This window comes from Podarcis raffonei, chromosome 9 (genome assembly GCF_027172205.1).
Source record: "Podarcis raffonei isolate rPodRaf1 chromosome 9, rPodRaf1.pri, whole genome shotgun sequence".
Taxonomy (NCBI): Eukaryota; Metazoa; Chordata; class Lepidosauria; order Squamata; family Lacertidae; genus Podarcis; species Podarcis raffonei.
Window position 1 is genome coordinate 25,804,908 of NC_070610.1, and position 21,187 is coordinate 25,826,094.

The 21,187-nt window shown below is 41.3% G+C and overlaps 1 protein-coding gene across 2 annotated transcripts in view; it reads left to right on the plus strand.

The window, feature by feature from the left end:
• Nucleotides 1-577: 577 nt before the first annotated feature.
• The window catches only part of RFC1 (replication factor C subunit 1), a 37,240-nt gene continuing 16,630 nt past the window's right edge, over nucleotides 578-21,187 (plus strand). The window contains exons 1-10 of one of the 2 annotated variants that reach the window (XM_053403822.1): nucleotides 578-728; nucleotides 4,389-4,517; nucleotides 4,841-4,916; nucleotides 7,571-7,687; nucleotides 13,361-13,593; nucleotides 14,652-14,726; nucleotides 18,210-18,287; nucleotides 19,176-19,263; nucleotides 19,355-19,671; nucleotides 20,865-20,972. In XM_053403822.1, the coding sequence (XP_053259797.1) occupies nucleotides 726-728; nucleotides 4,389-4,517; nucleotides 4,841-4,916; nucleotides 7,571-7,687; nucleotides 13,361-13,593; nucleotides 14,652-14,726; nucleotides 18,210-18,287; nucleotides 19,176-19,263; nucleotides 19,355-19,671; nucleotides 20,865-20,972 (1,224 nt within the window). In that variant the 5' untranslated portion in view covers nucleotides 578-725. The remainder of the gene's footprint in view (nucleotides 729-4,388; nucleotides 4,518-4,840; nucleotides 4,917-7,570; nucleotides 7,688-13,360; nucleotides 13,594-14,651; nucleotides 14,727-18,209; nucleotides 18,288-19,175; nucleotides 19,264-19,354; nucleotides 19,672-20,864; nucleotides 20,973-21,187) is intronic. The other variant, XM_053403823.1, reaches the window with a different exon arrangement.

Genomic DNA, 21,187 nt, shown 5'->3' on the forward strand with positions numbered 1-21,187 from the left:
TTCTCCGCGTCTGGGTGTCGTCGCAGCTGGGAAACCAGATATACATGCCATGACAACTGTTAAGACACTTATTGAGCATAAACACAGAGGCGTACCTAACTTTTATTTATTTGTTTTGAAAAGCTACCGGATTTTGTGTGTGTGTGTGTGTGTGTGATTCCCATAGAGGAGGTGGGACTCTCCATCCTTGGATGGATTTTCAGCAGAGGTGTGGGGGAGGAAGCACCTGCTATTTAATGACCTAGCTGAAATTCTTGCATTGCAGGGGGTTGAGCTAGATGACCCACAGGGACCCTTCAGACTCTGATTATTCTATGTGTACACATAAACGCGCGTGGGCAAGATCCAGCCAAAACGAAGCGCTGATTTCAGAGCTAAGTACACGCTTAAATCTTAAATCCAGACTGCTGCTACTCTGAGGGCGGGGAGCGAAGTCTGGATCCAAGGGAGCTTCGTCAGCGCGCGTTCGCTTAGACCCGCCGGGCCCCATTTGCGCGGGAATCTACTCAAGCGAACGTCTCCCCACTCTCCCGCGCTGCTCCTCCTCCTCCTCCCACCCCGCCCGTGACGCCATCACCCCGCGCGCGCCTGCGCACTCGGACCCCGCCTTCGCGCATTGGCGCGAAGCTGGCGGCGGGGGATGGAGCGCGGGTCGGTTGGCCCGCAGCCAACGGCATAAACCGACGTCGCGGGAGGCGGTTCGGCAGTCGGCGCCGGGCGTAGGCATGGTGAGCGCGAGCGGGGCGGCCGGGGCCCGGCCCTTCTGAGAGGAAACCTCTCGGGGGGCCGAGGCGGGAGGGACTCCTCCTTGTGCTCCATGAGGGCGAGAAACTTGATGAGGCGGTCCATGCGAGGGATTGATACGAAATGACCTCTTTTCCCTCGCTCGCCTAACCCCTATACTCCAACCCCAATGCCCCATCCCCTCCCCAAACATTATTATGCTATTAGGGAGTGACTTGGGGGGGAGAGGAGGTGGGACTTAATTATTGCAAATTTCTTCAGAGAGGGAGGCTTAAGAAAAAAATTTTTGGGGTGTGTTTGTGAGGAATTCAAACACGCTGTTGTTTTTGCGATGGGACAACATTTAGGTCGGTAAGTACACTTGAGGAAGAAGCACAGAAACTGCTTTTGGAGAAGCGAAGGCTTTTAATTTTGCCTCCTGAAAATGTCAGGTAATGCTAAATAGGGTGTGTATATGTCTACAAACGTATATGCAAGTACAGTACTTTGCAATCATTTATTATTTATTATTATTTATACCCCGCCCATCTGGCTGGGTTTCTCCAGCCACTCTGGGCGACTCCCAACAGAATATTAAAAACATCAAACATTAAAAACTAACCTAAACAGGGAATTATTTTTATGCAATTTTACTTACCAAGCAATACTAAATTACATTAATTTTATCAAAATAGATTTTGTGTTCCTAAGTCATGTTACAACTTTTTAGAACCCCTCATTTTTGGAAAAGTTCAACGTGTCCTATTCTGCCATTGGAAGAGGGGTTGTTGTTGTTGTTATCTACCACCCCTTCATCCACTGATAACAGGGAGGTTTACAACTTGAACTCTTGTCTCTCATTCTTTTTTTTTTATAATTTTTTATTGGTTTTTCAACATATAATATAAGACAATACAAACAACAAACACTAACAAACAAACATATAAACATGTATAATTTCATAAATTTTTTCATATACCCAATTTCAACGACTTCCCCATGCCTCCCTTTTCTGCATCCCTGTTTTAAATTTTTTCAGCAACCCCTGGTCTGAATTACTAATTAATTCCTTTCTTTAACCCTTTTCTTTCCTCTTGCAAATCTGCTATGCTTTACCCATGACATTTTAACACTCAATAATTTTACAAGAGTTTTTAAGATAAAGTTTAAATTTCTTCCAGTCTTCCTCCACCGTCTCTTGTCTCTCATTCTTCCCTCCCCTTCTCCTTTTTGGTGAGATGTTTGGAACATCATGTTCCAGACCTTAACAAACGTAGGGACATAGGAAGCTAACTTGTACCATTTGTCCACCTAGTTCAGTATTGTCTACATTAGCTGACAGCAGTTCCTGAGCGTTTCAGACCGATGTGTCTCCCAACATAAGATTGAACTTGGGATCTTCTGCATCCATAGCAGATGCTCTGCCACTGAACCACAGCTTCCTGTAAAGGGTTGTTATTCCAAAGCAAACTCATTACTTCTTGAGTTCGCAGCTCGCTTCAGCTGCATGCTCGGGTTTTTCACACATAACACAGCAGCAAAATTTGGGCTTGTCACAAAGTATAGCCTCAATAGGGAGCTACAGTGTACGTTGGGACTCCCTTGACTACTGTGCTTGTACGGTACACATGTTTTCAAACATTCTTTTGACATATGTGCACTTTACATATCTAAACTATGTGTCAAGTGATGCTGGGCCCCCACTTTGCATCTTCTCTGAAGATGGCAATTTGTATAACCTGGGCTATCTTTGGGTACAGCCACATCTGCCTGACAGTTATTTCTGTGGTCCTGGCAGCACAGTTTTTGGTATGTATGTGGGCATCTGGATGAGTTACCTGTATGCTAGATGCTACTGTTATGTATCCTGTGAAAGTGAATGTATATTGCACAACTTGGATACCTTTTTGGCAATTTTTAATGCTACAACCCACCCTGAGCATTAAATAAAATAAAATAATTAAAGTGATGGGCTATTCCCACATGGCTGGGTTTGAAGGCTAAGGAACATAGTTTCTTAGTAGTTGATAGCTGTTGAACAGTGTCATATAACTGAATTACAGTTTTCTAAAATGTATGGCATCAACTTAAAAGGCAGTTTTAAAAGATGTCCCCAGCCATTCTTCCCTTAACGTTTGTGAACTTTCACACCAGTGCATGCAGGTGTGACTCAGGCTTGTTCTGATGCCTTAATAACACCTCTGTGTTCCACCTGCAAATTTCTGTATTTGAAGTTGCTGTTAAAGAGACATCCACAGAGGCTTAAATTTCATAATTTTAAATCTAAGGTATTGGGGGTTTCTTGTTGGGATTAAATTTGGAATAGGAGCCTTTAGTTCAGAGCTGCTTATTTTTGCCGTTGAAAAACTTCCTCATCAGTGTGAGAGGGTTGAATTTTGCCTACAGCAGCCCTTCAACATATGTAGAGAAATGCTTCAGTGCCTTTATCTTCCTGTTTACGCTACTTTTAAAACTGGTTGGTACAAAGGTGGTTTTGGTGAGAGCAGCTGCTTTCCATCAAGTTCAACAGACAGATTTTGTTTTTAGATACATTTTCTTCCCTGGCATCTTATCTGATTTAATCAGTTTCATTTGGGTAAAATATACTCCTCTTTGCAGCTGAAAAGTCTAGAGTTACAAGTATCTTTTGAAAGTTAGAATGCATTTATCTTTAAGTTTAGAATGAACAGTTGATGCTCTTTGGGTGTTAGCTTGAAAAAAGTGTGCATCTCCTAGGTACAGTCTGAGTAAAATGACTCATGTAGCATCTTGCCATCAGCTGTTCAGGAAGCAATTTTCTAATCACAGATTAGCAGCAATTACCTGATACCGCCCTGGGTTGAGAGGGATAGGGCAAGGACACCAACCTGTAGTCCGTGCTTGTAAAAGTGGTTCAGATTAGGTCTTCAATTAGACATGCATTTAGGAGCAAGTTCTATTGAACCCAGTGGGAATTAACTTCTGAGTAACTGTGCAAAGTCCCAGATTATACAGGGTGCCCTCAGTATGTAAAACATTGCGGGTAAAGGCTTTCCAACTTTTGTGGCTACCATTATGAGTCTGGCACTCTTTAGGGCAGGACTGGAGAATCTTTGGTCCTCCATGTGTTGCTGGATTACAACTCCCATAATGTTTGACTATTAACTATGTTGACTGGGGCAAGGAGTTAATAATACAGTATCTAGAAGGCCACATGTTCCCTCTTCTTGCTTTAGAAAATTACTGAATTCACAAACATAAGTTTGAGTCACAATGTTTTGGACAACTAGATCTCTCTATAATACTGTTTCATTTAGTTAACAGGTTTGTTGTAAAAAAAGAAGGCTCATTGTAACCTCTCTAATGTCATATTTACAACAGCCATGTGAGTCGAGGTGCTGCTCAAGCTACCACTGGCTCCTGGGCCATTCAGGGATTTGAATATGGGGCAAAGTCCAACAATGTTCCATTTACTCAGTGGCATTCTTACTCAGATTTCACATGTGCCACCTTGATAGTCTTTTTAATACATTTTTTAAAAAATAAAATCTTATTTTAAACACTGTGTTATCTGACTTCTCCTTTTAAAATCTTGGTTGGCAATCCAGACTTGTATCCTGAAATTTTGGAAGATGACAGATCCTTACAATTATACCTTACCCTTTTAACTGTTTCACTTTTATTAGGATATCCGGAAATTCTTTGGAGCAGTAATTCCTAGAAATAAACAAGAATGTGACACTACCAGAAAGAATGAGAAACCCCAAAATAAGGAGGGGGCTTCAGGTGAAAAGTCAAAATTGAAGGAAACCAAGGTATGCTGTTCAGATATATATGCCTGTTACAGCTTTGTCATATGCTTTTATCTTTACTTCTTTGCTAGTGTTCCTGTTCTTAGTTTACCTGTGGCTTTGACAATGATTGCTTGAATCGCCCTTCATTTTTTAAAAAAATCACTCCAGAATCCAAAGACCATCTCATACGTCATTTTTTGTTTTTAATTTGTCGTTGTATGTCACAGTCCCTTGATCCAACAGTGAACTTTATTGGGCTCTCTCTCTTAAGGTAGTACTTGGTAAACAAGAGTTAATGTTGGGAGAATTGTTTGCATGAGTAACTAATGAACCATTTCAACTAGGTGAAGAATTCATCTCGTGGAGAGGATTCTGGGCACAAACAGGTGAACAAGAAAAAGAGGATAATCTATGATTCAGGTAACAGTTATGACTTCTGTTGCTATGTTTTTTCCATCTTTGAGGTAACTTTCCTCTGCTAGAGATTCTTTTGAGAGAGGCTTACAAAATCTTGGCAGGTGTCGTCTCCCAAATGAAATAATTTTCAGTCATAAATTAGGCAAAATGTGTGTCTCCAGTGATGGTATCTATTACGACCCTTAGGTCACATGGTGAATATTGCTATTCCATAGCATGGAGTTAATGTTTAGGGCTGTAATCCTAACCCCATTTACAGTGAGGTGAAAAAGTATTTGATCCCCTGCTAAGTTTGCCCGTTTGCCCTCTGATGAAGAAATAACCTACCATTAAAATTATGGACTGGTCTATTGTAGCTGTGAGAGACAGAATAACAAGAGGAAAAACCTCCGGAAACCCAGAAGACAAAAGTCAGAGATTGATGTGCATTATAATAAGTGAAATGAAATAAGTATTTGATCCCTTTGCAAAAGATGACTTAGTACTTGGTGTCAAGACCCTTGTTGGCAATTACAGAGGTCAGACATTTCTTGTAGGTGGCCACCAGGTTTGCACACATCTCAGGAGGTATTTTGTCCCAGTCCTCTTTGCATATCCTCTCCAAGTCAGTAAGATTTCGAGGCTGATGTGTAGCTACTCGAACCTTCAGCTCCCTCCACAGATTTTTGATGGGATTAAGGTCTGGAGACTGGCTAGGCCACTCCAGGACCTTAATGTGCTGCTTCTTGAGCCACTCCTTTGTTTTCTTGGCCATGTGTTTTGGGTCATTGTCATGCTGGAATACCCATCCTCGACCCATTTTCAATGTCCTGGCTGAGGGAAGGAGGTGCTTACCCAAGATTTGACGATACATGGTCCCGTCCATCGTCCCTTCGATACGGTGAAGGTGTCCTGTCCCCTTAGCAGAAAAACACCCCCAAAGCATAATATGTCCCCCTCCATGTTTGACGGGGGGATGGTGTTCTTGGGGTCGTAGGCAGCATTCCTCCTCCTCCTCCAAACACGGCGAGTTGAGTTGATGCCAAAGAGCTCAATTTTGGTCTCATCTGACCACAACACTTTCACCCAGTTCTCCTCTGGGTAATTCAAATGTGCATTGGCAAACTGCAGACAGGTCTGTACACGTGCTGTCTTGAGCAAGGGGACCTTGCGGGCTCTGCAAGATCTCAGTCCTTCACGGCGTAATGTGTTACCAACTGTTTTCATGGTGACTATGGTCCCAGCTGCTCTGAGATCATTGACAAATTCCCCCATGTGGTTCTGGGCTGCTTCATCACTGTTCTCATGATCATTGCAACTCCACGAAATGAGATCTTGCATGGAGCCCCGGACCGAGGGAGGTTGAAAGTTATTTTGTGTTTCTTCCATTTGCGAATTATTGCACCAACCGTTGTCACCTTCTCACCAAGCTGCTTGGCAATAGTCTTGTAGCCCGTCCAGCCTTGTGCCGGTCTACAGTCTTGTCCCTGACATTCTTGGGCAGCTCTTTGGTCTTGGTCATGGTGACTAAAGTACTTTGGAATCTGCTGGATTGATTGCTTCTGTCAACAGGTGTCTTTTGTACAGGTACTGTAATGAGCTGGGATTACAGGTAAAACCTCTCCCTTACAGTAGGTGCTTCTAATCTCAGCTCGTTACATACAGTGAAGATACCAGGTAGCCTGATATCTGGCTGCTTGATAGGGGATCAGATACTTATTTAACTCATTATAATGCACATCAATCGCTGACTTTTGTCTTCGGGTTTCTGGGGGTTTTCCTGTTGTTATTCTGTCTCTCACAGCTACGATAAACCTACCATTAAAATTATGGACTGGTCATTTCTTCGTCAGAGGGCAAATGGGCAAATTTAGCAGGGGATCAAATACTCCCCCCCCCTCACTGTACCTAGGAATAAGCTCCACTGAATTCAGTAGGATTTACTTCTGAGTAGACATGGTTAGGATTGCATTCTTAGGCTTGTATATCTGCCTCTTTTATATGAACAGCTGAGCATTACAGTATATTTGGCTGTTGTCCCATTCAGCCCAGTATTGCCCAGTTTAACTGACAATGCCTCTCCAAGCCCTTGGGCACAGGTCTTTCTCAGCCCTGTTACCAACTTCTTACATGCACTCAGATTTATTTTTTTTAAACAATAAATAAACAGATTCACTCCAAATAGTTTGTGCAGTTTTTTTGTGGACCGGACCTCCATCAACTGACTGAGTAGAATCGTTCTTAAAGGCTGTTAAGACAGTACAAAAAGGTGACAGGCTTCTTATATATTGTACAAGTTTGTTTCAATGTAAATGCAAAACCTGGCCTGCTATATGTTATTTCTCCTATCCCTGTGGGCCAGTTTTGGCAAGTTGGTGGGACCTGCTTGCAAAGCAACCATTAGGAGCCCACATGAAGCTCCTAGTTGTTCCTTTGGAGTCATGTCCTGGCCTGCACCTAACGTCACATAGGTGATTTGGGGAAATGACCTCGTGGGGCAAGTTGGGATTATGCTGGACCTACTTAGGCCTGCAGATCAGAGGCTTCTTGTCTCTGAATTAGAAGGGAGCTTTAGTCAGAATCTCAAGTGAATGCAGAGTCGCTGTTCTCTTCTTTGAATGCTTTCCTCTTTAGATGGACATGGCACAATTAAATGATAGCACTGTGCTAAATTGCAGATTCTGAAGAGGAGGTCCAGGTGGTGAAGAAATCTAAGAAGCCGCCAGATAGAAAACAGTCTTCAAGACCTGATGTGATTCTAAAGAAGGACCCTGTTGTTTATGTCTCAGAGACAGGTAATGAATTCAGCCTGAAGACAGCTCATATGTGGGGTTTGCGCTGTACTAAAAATGCTTATGTAAAAAGAAGGCTTTTAAAAGTTCAAGGAAGCAATGCAAAAATAAACTTGCCTCTACACTATGATATTATTGTACTTTAACCTGTCCAAGAAACATATACTTACAGATTTTTACTTACAGATTTTTCTCTTTCAAATTATTGACTGTGACCAAAACATGCCAGAATTCTCAAACTTTACATTTAAAGCAGTGGCAGTCATGACCACCCCCCCAAAAAATTCTGGGTACTGTAGTTTGTTAATAGAGTTGTTGGGGGACCCCTATTCCCCACAGAGAGCCACAATTCGCAGAGTGGTTTAACTGTCAGTCCCTCTTGCTTGGGAACTATGGGAATTGTAGCTCTGTAAGGAGAATGGGGTATCCTAATAACCCTCAGCACTCTTAACAAACTTCAGTTGCCAGGATTCTCTGGGGAAAGCCATGTTTGCTTAAAGTATGCTTTAAATGCATAGGGTGGATAGGGTCTAGGTCATTTGTGGTCTAAAAGAGGGTTAATTTTTTTAAGTATGAAAACATTTTATACTTTGTACAGTAAACCAGGTTGAATGGTTGTTTATGGCTCTAGTATAATTATTCAAACAAAGAACTGCATGGTTTTGTAACAACATGCAGTTTTCTATATTTTTAGCAGAACACCCTTTTTTGGAATGAGTGTAATGTCAGACAAGCTAAATGACAGGTGGATAAATCTGCACCAAGAATGGGAATAATAAGGTTGATGAAAAACTGACTATTTTTGATGACTGAAAACTAAAAATTAATTTCCATTCTCATTGAGCTTTGGACTGGAGGGTTTTGAAATTTTCTTGATGTATGTTCTCTTTAGACTTGTGTGTGTTTATAACTATATATCTATAGAATGTCCTTGGGGATGTGCCCAGGAGTAAGGCAATCAGAGGTGTTCTGCATTAGGTAACCTGAGTGGTGTAGTTAAAGATTTCTGCATGTGACGTGCCAGAAAACATTTGGTCAAGGTTAATTGTGGAGTGTCTTGGTTGCACATCAAGGTTGTTCTTATCTAGTGATTGTAGTTAGAGTTAACGACTTAATTTGAAACACATACTGATCAGCTGTGTATGGTTGATCTGTCCCCTGACTCAGCAGTTTTTTTTTACAGACAATTGATGTTGCTACTCTGAAACTGTCAATAGGCATGTCTCAGCCTTGAAATAAATGAAAGAAGATAATGCAGTGCATAATTGATTCCTATATTAGCCACTTTACAGCACTACAGACTCCATGACTGAGCAGATCTGAAGAATTGTTTAAGTCTTCCAGACCTATTATATTGGGGCTGTGGGTGGGTTATTGGTTTGTTCTTGTTCTTGTTTTTATTATGTACTTTGTGAGGTTTTTTACCTTGTATTTTTGTGTTGTGAACTGCCCTGAGATCTATGGATGGAGGGTGGTATTCAAATTATTATTATTGGCTTCATTCTGGGCCAGCTCTAGACTTCATGGTTCTAGGACCATCCACTGGAGTATCTCAAGTTACTGGGTATTGTAAAATCTTGTAATTGTCACGATCAGCTAATTAACTCCTGAAAATACAAATTCCTTAAGTGCTCATGGGGTTCTGGCTAATTGGTTCAGCCTTAGGAATTCATGGAGCCCAGTTGTATTGGTTCTTAAACTTTTTGGAGATTTCTCTTTTGACTTTGACTGTTGCTCTGCTGAGGGGTATGTTGTCCAAAGGAAACAGTGGGTTCATTAGTGCCATTAATGTTGAAGCTTTTTAGTGTCCTTTGTGTTTTGCTGTTGTAGACAGCTTGATACAAATGAAGAGGAAAAGAAATTAAATAGCACTGTTCTGGTGCTAAAGCAGACTGATAGCAGCATTGCATTTAAAATACCATGCAGTGGCAGCAGTAAAATGATTTCTGCTGCCGTCCATTGTGCAAAGCATGATTTTGTAGTTTTTTCCCCAGAAGGAGAAAAGGAATGTGTTGAGCATGGACTGTATCTGCTGAGAAACTGACCATCTTTTGCTTGCTATGATGTTCTGTCCCTCACCTTGCAGAAAAAGAAATTGCTTGGATTTGACCTGAGGTGCTGTGTCTTTTAGACTGTTGATTCCTTTCCTTCTGCTGTGTTGGATATATGTACAATATTATAGAAATGGGAAACTGTTTTACCTGCTTTCAATCTCATTGATTCTGGTCCAATAACGTGCATTTTGAAAGCAGTGATAATTTCCCACCATAATCCTTTTGGGTGTACCTTTTGGCACTGTTTCTAGCAGAAATAAATATTTTTTCGCACAACCCTGACTTGAAGTTTTTGTTTTCTTTTACAACCAAACAGTCCAAGCTCTGGGGGATTTATGAAGAGTAGGTTTATAAATGGTTGTTGGATGATACCTCTAAGTTCAGAGGAAGTGTGCCTCTGAATACTAGTTGTGGAAAACAGGTGGATTTTTTTTATCTGATCTAATACGCAAGGTCAGGACATTCTTAACTTGTCCACTTGGATTCAGTCCTGAAAGCAGATAAATGGTGGTCCTTGAGCTATTTGCATCTGAAATGGTTTATTGTGTTGAATGACGTTGCTTATCAGTTTCCGAATTATAGCTAAAGTCCTTTCTGAAAATTGTTAGGCAAACATGAGATTAATGTCTTCTTGGCCTGTGCCATTTCAGTTTCTCTTGAACTTGGCTTCCTGGAGATGAAATTCTAAAGTGTGGGATGATCACGTGAAAAATTGCATTCTCTTTTTAATGTAGGAAGTGCCATACAGGTCATTAGGTTTATCATTTAAATCCCCATGAAACACTTTTCATCATTACTGTGTTTGGTTAAACCAGCCTCTTTTTCCTTTTAGGTTATTGATTGTCTAAGACAGAACACAATGTCTCTTGGCGAACACAATGTCTCTCACAAGTGATGGGAATATGCAGAGTGGTTTTATAAATATTTCTGTCTCTAACTAGTCTCTGGTAAATTAGCCCAGTATATTGGGAGACATCCAAATGTTTGAGCGTGTTCACTAACTCACATGCACCACTGTTTAGCTAAGTATGGGACCTTGAATGTTGTTTGTAGAAGATGACCTCTTATTGCTGCACTGAACCTTGCTCAGTTTCATAAGTGGCTTTTAATTTGCAAGGGCTGTGGTTTTTCTTCGAGTGCTTTTTTGACTGTTCATTAATGAATAATTGAGTGTTTTGACAGATTTGTTTGATAAAGTACACTTGTATCAAAACTTTACTATGCTTTATGTACCCATTTTTTCTATACAAATATCTATCTTTACTCATCCCTGCAGGCCAAGTGTAATAAGTGGGTGGGGCCACCCACTGTCAGTCATCTGGCATCATGCTGATGCCATGTGACTGAGAGGTAGGTGGCCCTTTCCACCTGTCAAAATTGTAGGTTTGGGAGGGACCTGCTTTGCCAGCTTTTGCCACATTGAATAAATAGCTTTGGAAGAAACCTTATCTGTTTTGGCTGCTCTGTGTTTTTCTAACTCAGCTCAGCATTCAGGATTGAAAGCAAAGTTCCTTGGTCCCCATTCAGTATAATAGAGAATCTAGTTCTGGCAATAATTGTTTTCCTTTCCACAGAAATGAATAAAATTTGCAAGCTTCCAAACTCTGGGCAGATATGCCCAGGGCTTTTTATGTGTTGCACCTCTGAAGTTTTATTTTTGCTAAAAAGCAAATGAAAAGTCAATAACTTTTTTGTTTACTGCCAGATTTGGCTGCAATTTGCAGGCATTGTTATCCCTTCTGAGGGCATGATATCTGCCAAGAGACCAACAATATTTCTTTTGTAAAGGCAGGCTTTACAGTTTGGGGATGGCTATAATAGGAATCATAGGGTGGTGTTAGAAAAAAGAACGTGGATCCCCAGGGAACACTGAGACGGGATGAATGTCACCCACCAGCAAGAACCTTCTTACCCTTAGAGTCATTGGTGAGTATGGGCTTCTGCTACTACCATGGATTTTTGGTAATAAAATGCAGATCTCCATTTACTTCATAGAGAAAGGCATAGATCCACATGAAAACAGTTTGTAATCCCACCAAACCTCTGTCATTGGAGTGTCTTGGGAAATCAATTGACTGTGATTTAAAGCAAAAATCCATCCCACCTCTTTACCTCTTCCCCATTGAGCTCTGGCATTTCCTTAGTCGGTTTGGTTTTGTGTCTCCGGAGCTGGTGGGTAGATTTGTTTTTCAACAAAACTGCTTGCTATTTGCCAGATCAGACGTTCCTAACAGTATTGATCATGGAAGATTTTTGAGGAAGGACCCTGGTGGTTATTGGAAACTGGAAATTCTGCAACACTGAAAGCAAAGTTCACAGAGAGCAGAATAAAATCTTAGTGATTCTCATATACCAAAGGATTCACTGGCTCTTCTGCCCTGGAAGCTGGTTCAGCGGTTTTAATACAAGTTACTGTATTAGGAATTGCACGTGGTGTTTTTATGATCATAGTGTATGGGCAGCAAGACGCAGTAGCTAGGATGGCTGTTGCTGTGATATGAAGACATGTCCGTGTTTGTTTTAATTTCTCTGGAGAAGTAATAAAATGGGACTAATATTTAAACAGATTCAGTTGATCAGTTTTATGTTTTTATTGCAGCTCAGGGTTTTAACATTTCTCTTCAGATAAGAGGGTTGTATAATTTGCAATTCTTGCATCTCTGGAGGAAAAGGCCTGCTCACATAGCATTGAGAACAGGGTGATGACCAAGCAAAGAGGTTTAGTGTCGCAGGAAGGATCTCCACGTTCAGGATGGGCTGTGCTTCATTTTCAGCACAGAAATGATTGCTGCGAAAGACACAGCTGTTCAATGTGCACATTTGCTTAGTTCTTGAAATGTCACTAAAGGTTGTTGGGGTCAGGCCTGGGAATGAGCTTTGTGGGCTTGATCAAGGTCTCTGCAGGGGAGATGTGAACATTGAAAGCACCCAGATTTAAATGCATGGCAGGCAAGATTTCCCCTTTTACCCCTGTTTTGAAAGGCTGCATATGGTATAAACCCTGCTAGAGACCCAACAGCCATCCACTACCAAAGACCCTTTGGACCACAGGTCATTGTGCAGAGTGGAGTTATGCACTTCGTGCAGCAATTTTTCAGGGTGCAGCCTCTAACAGCAGCACCTGTGCAAATAGATGGAGATAATCTCCATCTTTTTTTGCATAGGGTCTATCTTCCAAGGCCATACCCAAGAAAATATTTTTCTTTCTGTGAGGGGGAAATGGTTGAGAGAGCCCTAATACAGTGGTACCACGGGTTACATACGTTTCAGGTTACATACGCTTCAGGTTACAGACTCCACTAACCCAGAAATAATACCTCGGGTTAAGAACTTTGCTTCAGGATGAGAACAGAAATCGTGCTCTGGCGGCACGGTGGCAGCAGGAGGCCCCATTAGCTAAAGGGGTGCTTCAGATTAAGAACAGTTTCAGGTTAAGAACGGAACTCCGGAACGAATTAAGCACTTAACCCGAGGTACCACTGTACCAGGTTGAGACTCTGGGCCCTTTGCATTTTTTAAATATATATATTTCCATAGTAAGGAAACATTACTTTCAGGTTGGTGTTATGGTGCTGAGGAGTAATTAAATATATTTCTTTCTTTCTTTCTTTTTGGCATGCAGATGAAGAAGAGGATTTTGTTAATAAGAAGGTTGCTCCCAAACCCAAGGAAAATGGGACATCTGTGGCTATTCGTTTTGGGACATCTGGAGCATCAAAGACTGATCCCAAACCAAAACTGAAAAATAAACCCCTATCGCCAGTAAAACTGACACCAACCTCTGTAATTGATTACTTTGGAACTGGTAGCATTCAGCGATCAGAGAAGAAACTGGTGTCAAGCAAACGAAAAGAAGTGAGTAATGCAAGAGGGTGACTCTTCTAGCTGATGTGTGCTTATGAGCAGAAAAGTTCATGAACTTCATGAATAAACTATTAATGTGTGGTCCATTTCATCTAGACTTCCTTTTATTAGGATGTGAGAAGAGCAGCTTAAGTGGATTTTGGAAATGGCAGTTTGCCACGTAATATCAAATTAAGGAAAATGAGGGAGACTGCTCCCTATATAAAGAGAGTAACTGTTTTAAAAGGAGAGAGATTATGATACAAATAAGAGATGAGGAAGGTGTGTTATGTCATTTAAGATGCATGAAGGGAATAGGAAACGATGGTGACAGCTACATGCATTTAAAGTGCTTTTATGGCACTGTAACCATCACGGAGAAACCTGTGAACTAGTTTGTTAAGGATTCTGGCCTCCCAGCACCCTTAAAAAACTACATTTTCCAGGATCCATCATGACTGTTAAAAGTGATACAAGAATACTTTAAATGTATGGTGTGACTCTGACCAGTGTCTGCTACTGACAACCATTGACCATAAATCTCAAGACAAGCTGACCAGATGCTTTCATATCTGTCCTCTTTACACTCATGTTGATACAAGGCCAATTCAGATTGGGGCAAGGAATGCAAAACATAAGTTGTGTGGGGAGTTCTGAGTGTTGAAGTGCCATGCGGTTTGAGTCTGTGCCAGTCAGGAAGAAGAGGAAAGCAAAGCCCTTAATTCTCACTTCCTTGTCTGTGCCTAGCTTTTTGGTTTCTGTCTATGGAACGTGGCATGGTTGTGCAATAAAATGTGACAAATGTCCAGAATCAATATGCTGGCACACTAAAATATGTGATCAATATTCTTGCCACTGGGTTCTCTGAAATGTTGCTTTGAAAACACCTTTATCACCTAGAATTAGATTTCCTCCCTGTACAATTCCTGTTCCACTTGCTTCTTGTTTTAAGCACAGGCATTTAGGTTGAGGCTTTATGATTTCCCTTCTCATTCATTATTCCATGATGCTTGTCTAAGTAATGGGTGCACTGTGAGCTCCCCTGTGATTCTTCTCTCTTTGCGGTGCAGCTGTCACAAAGCAGGGATCCCACACTAGATGATGAGGCTGTTGCCAGGCAGCTACAGCTTGAAGAGAATACAGAGGTAACGACAGACAAATAAGCATGTGCACTTCTCTGGCTTTTTTAGCAAAGTTTTCCTTGATAACAAATATGAAAGGCTCCTCTTGCCTGTTTTGTTGCACTACAGCCATTCCTGCTGAACCTTCCCTTTTCTATAGCATTTTTCTAGGTTGCATCCTCTTTCCTCTTCCTTCTTCCCCTTTCTCAATTTAATTTTATTCTTCTTTCTAAACCCTAGTAGTAGTTCACAACATGGAGTAGTCACAACAAATAAGAAATTGCCTTGTCCCTCCATAGATATTGCCACCCACATGAATAAGACACAGTATTCAGTTCTAGGGTTAAGTAAAGGTAAAGGGACCCCTGACCATTAAGTCCAGTCGTGGCCGACTCTGGGGTTGCGGTGCTCATCTCGCTTTATTGGCGGAGGGAGCCAGCGTACAGCTTCCGGGTCATGTGGCCAGCATGACTAAGCCGCTTCTGGCGAACCAGAGCAGCACACGGAAACGCCGTTTACCTTCCCACCAGAGCGATACCTATTTATCTACTTGCACTTTGACGTGCTTTTGAACTGCTAGGTTGGCAGGAGCAGGGACCGAGCAACAGGAGCTCACCCCGTTGCGGGGATTTGAACCGTCGACCTTCTGATCGGCAAATCCTAGGCTCTGTGGTTTAACCCACAGCACCACCCGCGTCCCTTAGTTGTAGGGTTAACATATGATGAAAGAAGAAAGACTCCTGTGCTATTTATCTAATTCTGTAATCATCTAAGACTGTAAAGACCTGTATAGGACAAAGGTTGTGGCGCCCAGACTAGAGAAAGCCCTTGCACAGTCATGCTATCTTCAAAGGAAATTATTCCCTTGATAAGGGGAGGCTTTTTTAAAAAAGTGGTTGGCTCTCGTGGGTAGCCTTGACTGGTTAGCTTCATGAGCATACTTGGAAAGTATTTGCTAAGCTGAGAGGAAGTTTTACTCTTACTTGGTGTTTCCCTGTTGTAGACTGTGGGGGGACAGCTGCAACCTATGGACTAGCCAGCCCTGCCAATTTTATTATTGGTGGTTAGCCGCTCTGAGCCCGGCCTTGGCTGGGGAGGGCGGGGTATAAATAAAATTTATTATTATTATTATTATTATTATTATTATTATTATTGAAAACCACGAGTGGTGTAGTTGCACTCTTGAGTGAGATCTGGGTGCTCTGGTCTTGCACAGAGATTTAAGGCCTCCAGAGGTGTTCTGAAACTGTTAAGAGTAGGTGACCAAAAGCAGTCTCTGGACCATGATGGAAAATATCCTATGCTAAGTGGAAATCTACTGAAAATACAATATTTGAAAAAATATGTAAAATGTGAAACTCTGGAAATTTTATATATACTTGTTTTGACTTGGCTTTCTGCATTGGCTGCATTGGCACAGTTAGAAGGGTTTTTTTTCGGCATTTCATCCTGTAGCTCCCCACAACTATAAGAGGAAAGGGGACTTTTCCTGTCTGCTGGCACAGCCACACCAATAGCTGCTACCAGTCAGAGTACAGTCTTAGAAAAAGGAAAGGATTATTTGCTGGTGCTGAAACTTGAGCATTTCATGGTGAAATATAGAAGCTGTAGATTATCAGGATTACACTGAAGATCAAAAGCCATCCTGTTCACTGAAAATGAACATTCTCTATGCATTTTAAATATTCAACTATGTATGCCATGTTTAAATAGCATGTTAAAGAAATTGATAATTTGGAATGGTGGTTTAGTTTTAGTGAAGTTTAAGATTTTTTTAAAAGAAAATAATAATGATCCAAGGCACTATAGATGGGAACTTTTCACTTCTTTGCCTGACTTCCGCTTTTGCTGCTGGGCCTGTCTGCATTCAGCTTCATACGGAAAACAAGAAAGATTAATGCTATTCATTGGTCCAAATATCCTTCTGTGGCTCACAATTGCATAAAAGTAAACCCTGTGGCACTCTTCTGCTTATAAAGTTATCTGTCTGAATCATGTGTTGAGGCAAGTTTTGATCTCATTGTTGCCAAAAGATTGGATTTGTGTAATGTGTGCAGAACAGCTCTTATCAATAAATCTCTTGGCAAGAACAAATTAGCTTTCCTCTTAAGAAACGATATTTGATAATAGCAGGATGCAGCAAATGCTGTATTTATTGCATTAAGGACGGAATGAAGGAGAAATTCACTTGTTTTTTCCTTATTGTGTTTGACTGAAACTTGAGTGCGTATTTGTTCTAGGAAAGAAAGCCATTTCAGAAAATAGCTTTTTGAAATGGGTTGAGGAAGTGTTGTGTTATATGAGGGGTGGGGAACTTCAGACCAAGGAACAAAATGTGGCCCTCAGCTCTCTCTGCCTGGCCCTTGAGACTCTCTCCAGGGCATACCCCTCACTGGTCCTGCTTAATCCCTTCTTTCTGTGCTTCTGCTTGGCTTGAATGTGTCCTTAATTGTGATGGTGCTTCTTACTTGCATGGATGGATAGATACTTGCCTAGAAATCTCTGAATTTTGCATGGCTTGACTGTATCCTGTTGTGCAAAAGCAAGAGCCCCGTCTGTTGCTACACCAGCTTTTAGCCTCTAGCCATGCCCACCACTGGTATTCAGGCCCCAGAAGGTTGCCATGAGGAAGCATGTTCCTAATACTGAAAAGGAGTCTGCAGTCCGGCTTAAACCCTGCTCTCATAGCCTGTGCAGTAAAGCCACAGTGTGACACATTTAGGGTGAAAGTGGGCACGGCCGTGGCAAACTTTCCTCTGACAATTTCAGGCAGGTTGTACCAAAAATGGGTGGGGTTGCAGTTGAGGAGCTGGAGGACCTGATCTGTCTTGTTTATAAATGCCAGCTAACCGACTTAATATTGCTACTTGCAAGAAGGATTAGATGAAATTATTTGTGGTGTAGTGGTGGTTAGCTAACACTTGATTTAAATTTATCCACCAGCAGTACTTCCTCCCCTCTTTGGTTTTCCTTAGATTGGCTCAAAAAATGCTGGGATAATTATCTTGCCTCCTCAAAAAGGGGGGAGGTTGTTGTCTTCTGAGCCAGTGAGTTAAATCAGACCATAGGACTGTGACATAGTCCAATTCCTTCCCCAAGCACCCCTTCAAACTCCATCCCATCACTGATCTGCAGGTATACCTTCCTATTTCGTGCTACTTACGCAACAAGCCAGGTGTCGCGATTGTAGTTTCCCCAGCTCTTGGTGAAGACTACTTTGATTTACATTTCCCAGCATTGCTGGTGCTTGGCTTACTACCATAGCAGCAATACGGCCATCTGGGACCATTGTTGGTGGTAAGAGGAACATAGTTCTTCTCTGCCTTGGATTGCAATCAAATTGAGTTGAGGAAGATTCATCAATGGCAAGGAAGATTTATATTCCAAGGCAATGAATTACAAAGTTCAGTAACATCCCTAGTTTAGGTAGCATAGTAATCCTCTGATTTTTAGCAGTGTCCGTTTACTTATCAATACCAATTGTGATGCATTACACACTTATTTCAGTTGGAGAGGCAGCTGCACGAAGATGAAGAATTTGCCAGAACTCTGGCCATGCTGGATGAAACACCAAAGAAGAAAAAGGTAACATCTTACAAACTGGTTGCTCTGTGCAACTACTTCACAAAGGGTGGGTGCAAGTGGAAATCATAGTCACCTTGTATATGATGTGGGTATGACAGTGGAAGGCTTTGTTATCTCTGGCGTGTTTCTTTATTTTGAGAAAGAACCTGCTTCTCTTTGTGTGCCTCTTCCAAACTCTTCTTCCTGATGGACCCAAGTTGAGGACTATTGCAGAGGTTTGGCTTGGTGGCTTGGTTGCCAACTCCTGTTCTATGCTCATCAGACAAACCTCCGGTCAAAACCAAATTCTGCTGCATATCGTAGACCATAGCTTCAAATGATTCATGCAGTAGAGATGAATGTGGCAATACAGAAGTTCATCTGATGACCTTGTGTTGCATGAGCACAATCTTGTTTTGATTGGGATGGGTGAACTCAATAGTGACTATGAATTTGTGATAATCTCTTGTCACTTTCTGCCAATAAGCCTGAATTTTAAAGGACAGTGTCACCACACTTTAAAATAATCCACCCCATATACAACAACAATTTTATTATTTGTTTGCCACCCACCTGACTGGGTTGCCCCAGCCACTCTGGGCAGCTCCCAACAGACTATTAAAAACTCGATAAAACATTAAACATTAAAAACTTCCCTAAACATCTTAAGTGTAAATCTGTTAATGTCCACCTGTTAATGTCCTATTTGTTTTACCGAGTTTTAAATATAGACTGTTTAAAATACTTTGTAGTTTGTAGTTTGTATTTAGCTTATTTAAAACTCAATAAAAGAATTGGACATCATCTTAAAATGATTCAGACTGATTGTTTATTTACAAAAATAGATTCCTATTTCCTATTTGTAATAGCTTCCTCATAATAGTTATTCATGAGCACATGTCTCTTTAGCCTCGAAAAGATCCAGAAGAGAAACAGATAACTTCAACAGTCAAAACTAGTCCAGCTGAAGCAGAAAAACATAAACAGGCTCCTAAAGGTATTTTTTGTCCAGCAAAATAGTAATTTAACTTTCAAGGCTGAGGTGGTAGCACTAATTTTTAATCTGCAACATGTTCTTCTCTCTCCAGTAAAACCTGCCAGTTCAACTGTGGACACAAGACCTAATTCTGCAAAGGACCAGGTTTGCTCAGAAAGTGCAAAAACATTGAGTCAGCACCCTGAGTCTTCTGTTAGTAAAGAGAGGAAGGATTTGGGGAATAAGCTGTTGCCCTCAAAGCCGAGTTCCAAGTTGGCTGTGCTGAAGCAAAAATCAGAAAGTATTAAAGTAGAAAATGGAACTCCAAAAGAAGAAACGATAAAAAATGAAAGTAGGACTCCAAAAGTAAAGTCGGTTTTACCAGAGGAGACACCTAGAAAGGAGAAGGTTACTCCCCCAAAATCTAAGGTAAGTTTGAAGACCACACTTTAGGAACTGCAGATTTCATCATTATTTTGAATGCATGTTGATGGAACTTGAAAGGTCTTGTGTGCCCTGACATGGATTGATCCAGTGCCTTGGCATGGTAATAATAATAATAATAATAATAATAATAATAATAATAATAATAATAATTAATAATAATAAATTTTATTTATACTCCGCCCTCCTCAGCCAAGGCTGGGCTCAGGGTGGCTAACAATCAATAATAAAAACAAGTTGAATGAGTACAACTTAAAAACAAGATTAAAATACAACATTAAAATATTGAAATATTAAAATGTAGCCTCATCGCAGGAGGAGAAAGGAAAAGAAAAAAGAAAGAGGGGGAGGGAATCAAATTGGCTCCAAGCCAAAGGCCAGGTGGAACAACTCTGTCTTACAGGCCCTGCAGAAGGAAATCAGATCCTGCAGGGCCCTGGTCTCGAGACAGAGCGTTCCACCAGGCCGGAGCCAGAGTTGAAAAGGCCCTGGCTCTGGTTGAGGCTAAACTAACTTCCTTAGGGTCCGGGACCTCTAGGGTGTTGCTATTTATGGACCTTAAGGTCCTCTGTGGGGCATACCGGGAGAATGCTTTTTGCCAGGCAAGATTTAGAACTTAGCTGAACAGGCTGGATATCCTCAATCCCTGTTACAGTGTGCTCTTCCAGCGCACTCCTTGCTGTCAACACTATAGCGTGAATAATATAGGACTGTATTGGGGTGCAGGGGAGATTTCAGTTCCAACATCAATTTCATCTCTGTTGTGAACTGGCTTTGGACAAGCTGCAGAGATGAGAGTCCATTTTAGCCACCTTCTGTTTGTAGCTTTTTTGCACAATTCTGTGCACTGAAGACATTGCTCAGAATGGGCAGAGAACTTGGATCAGCTGCTCAACACACAAGAGTTGGTGTGTCCAGCTTCTTGTATTTTTTTCTCTTCAGGGAGCGTGAAAGAGTAGCATCAGTCCTTGAAGAAACTGAACTGTTTTTTAAAAAATAGGTAGGCCTTAATTTGAATGAAGATTAACATACCAGAAGTGTGTTCAAACTTATCCTAAATGATTGGTGTACAAATAATTTGTATTTGGGTTTATATCAATGTTTGCTCATCTCTTTACATTATTTGAACTGAGTGGAACCTGATTGCAGCAGTGCTATGTGATTTTTTCTTTTCAAAGTCTGTAAGTCCTGAGGACTCTGAAAAGAAGCGAGCCAACTATCAAGCTTATAGAAGCTATCTTAATCGTGAAGGCCCAAGAGCGCTTGGCTCTAAGGAGATCCCACAAGTAAGTGCAGACATCTTCTTGCAGAAACATATAACGAGGGTTGATATTTGTAGTATTATTGGGCCTAGCAACTCCTTCCAGACTTTCTCATCTCTTTCTCCCAGGCCTACTGTTGGACACCTGCTGTATTCTAACCAGATACTGTACAATTGATGTGCATTTAAGGCCAGACAGCTGAAATCGTGCATATTTGTTGACAAAGCTGTCTTCAGGTT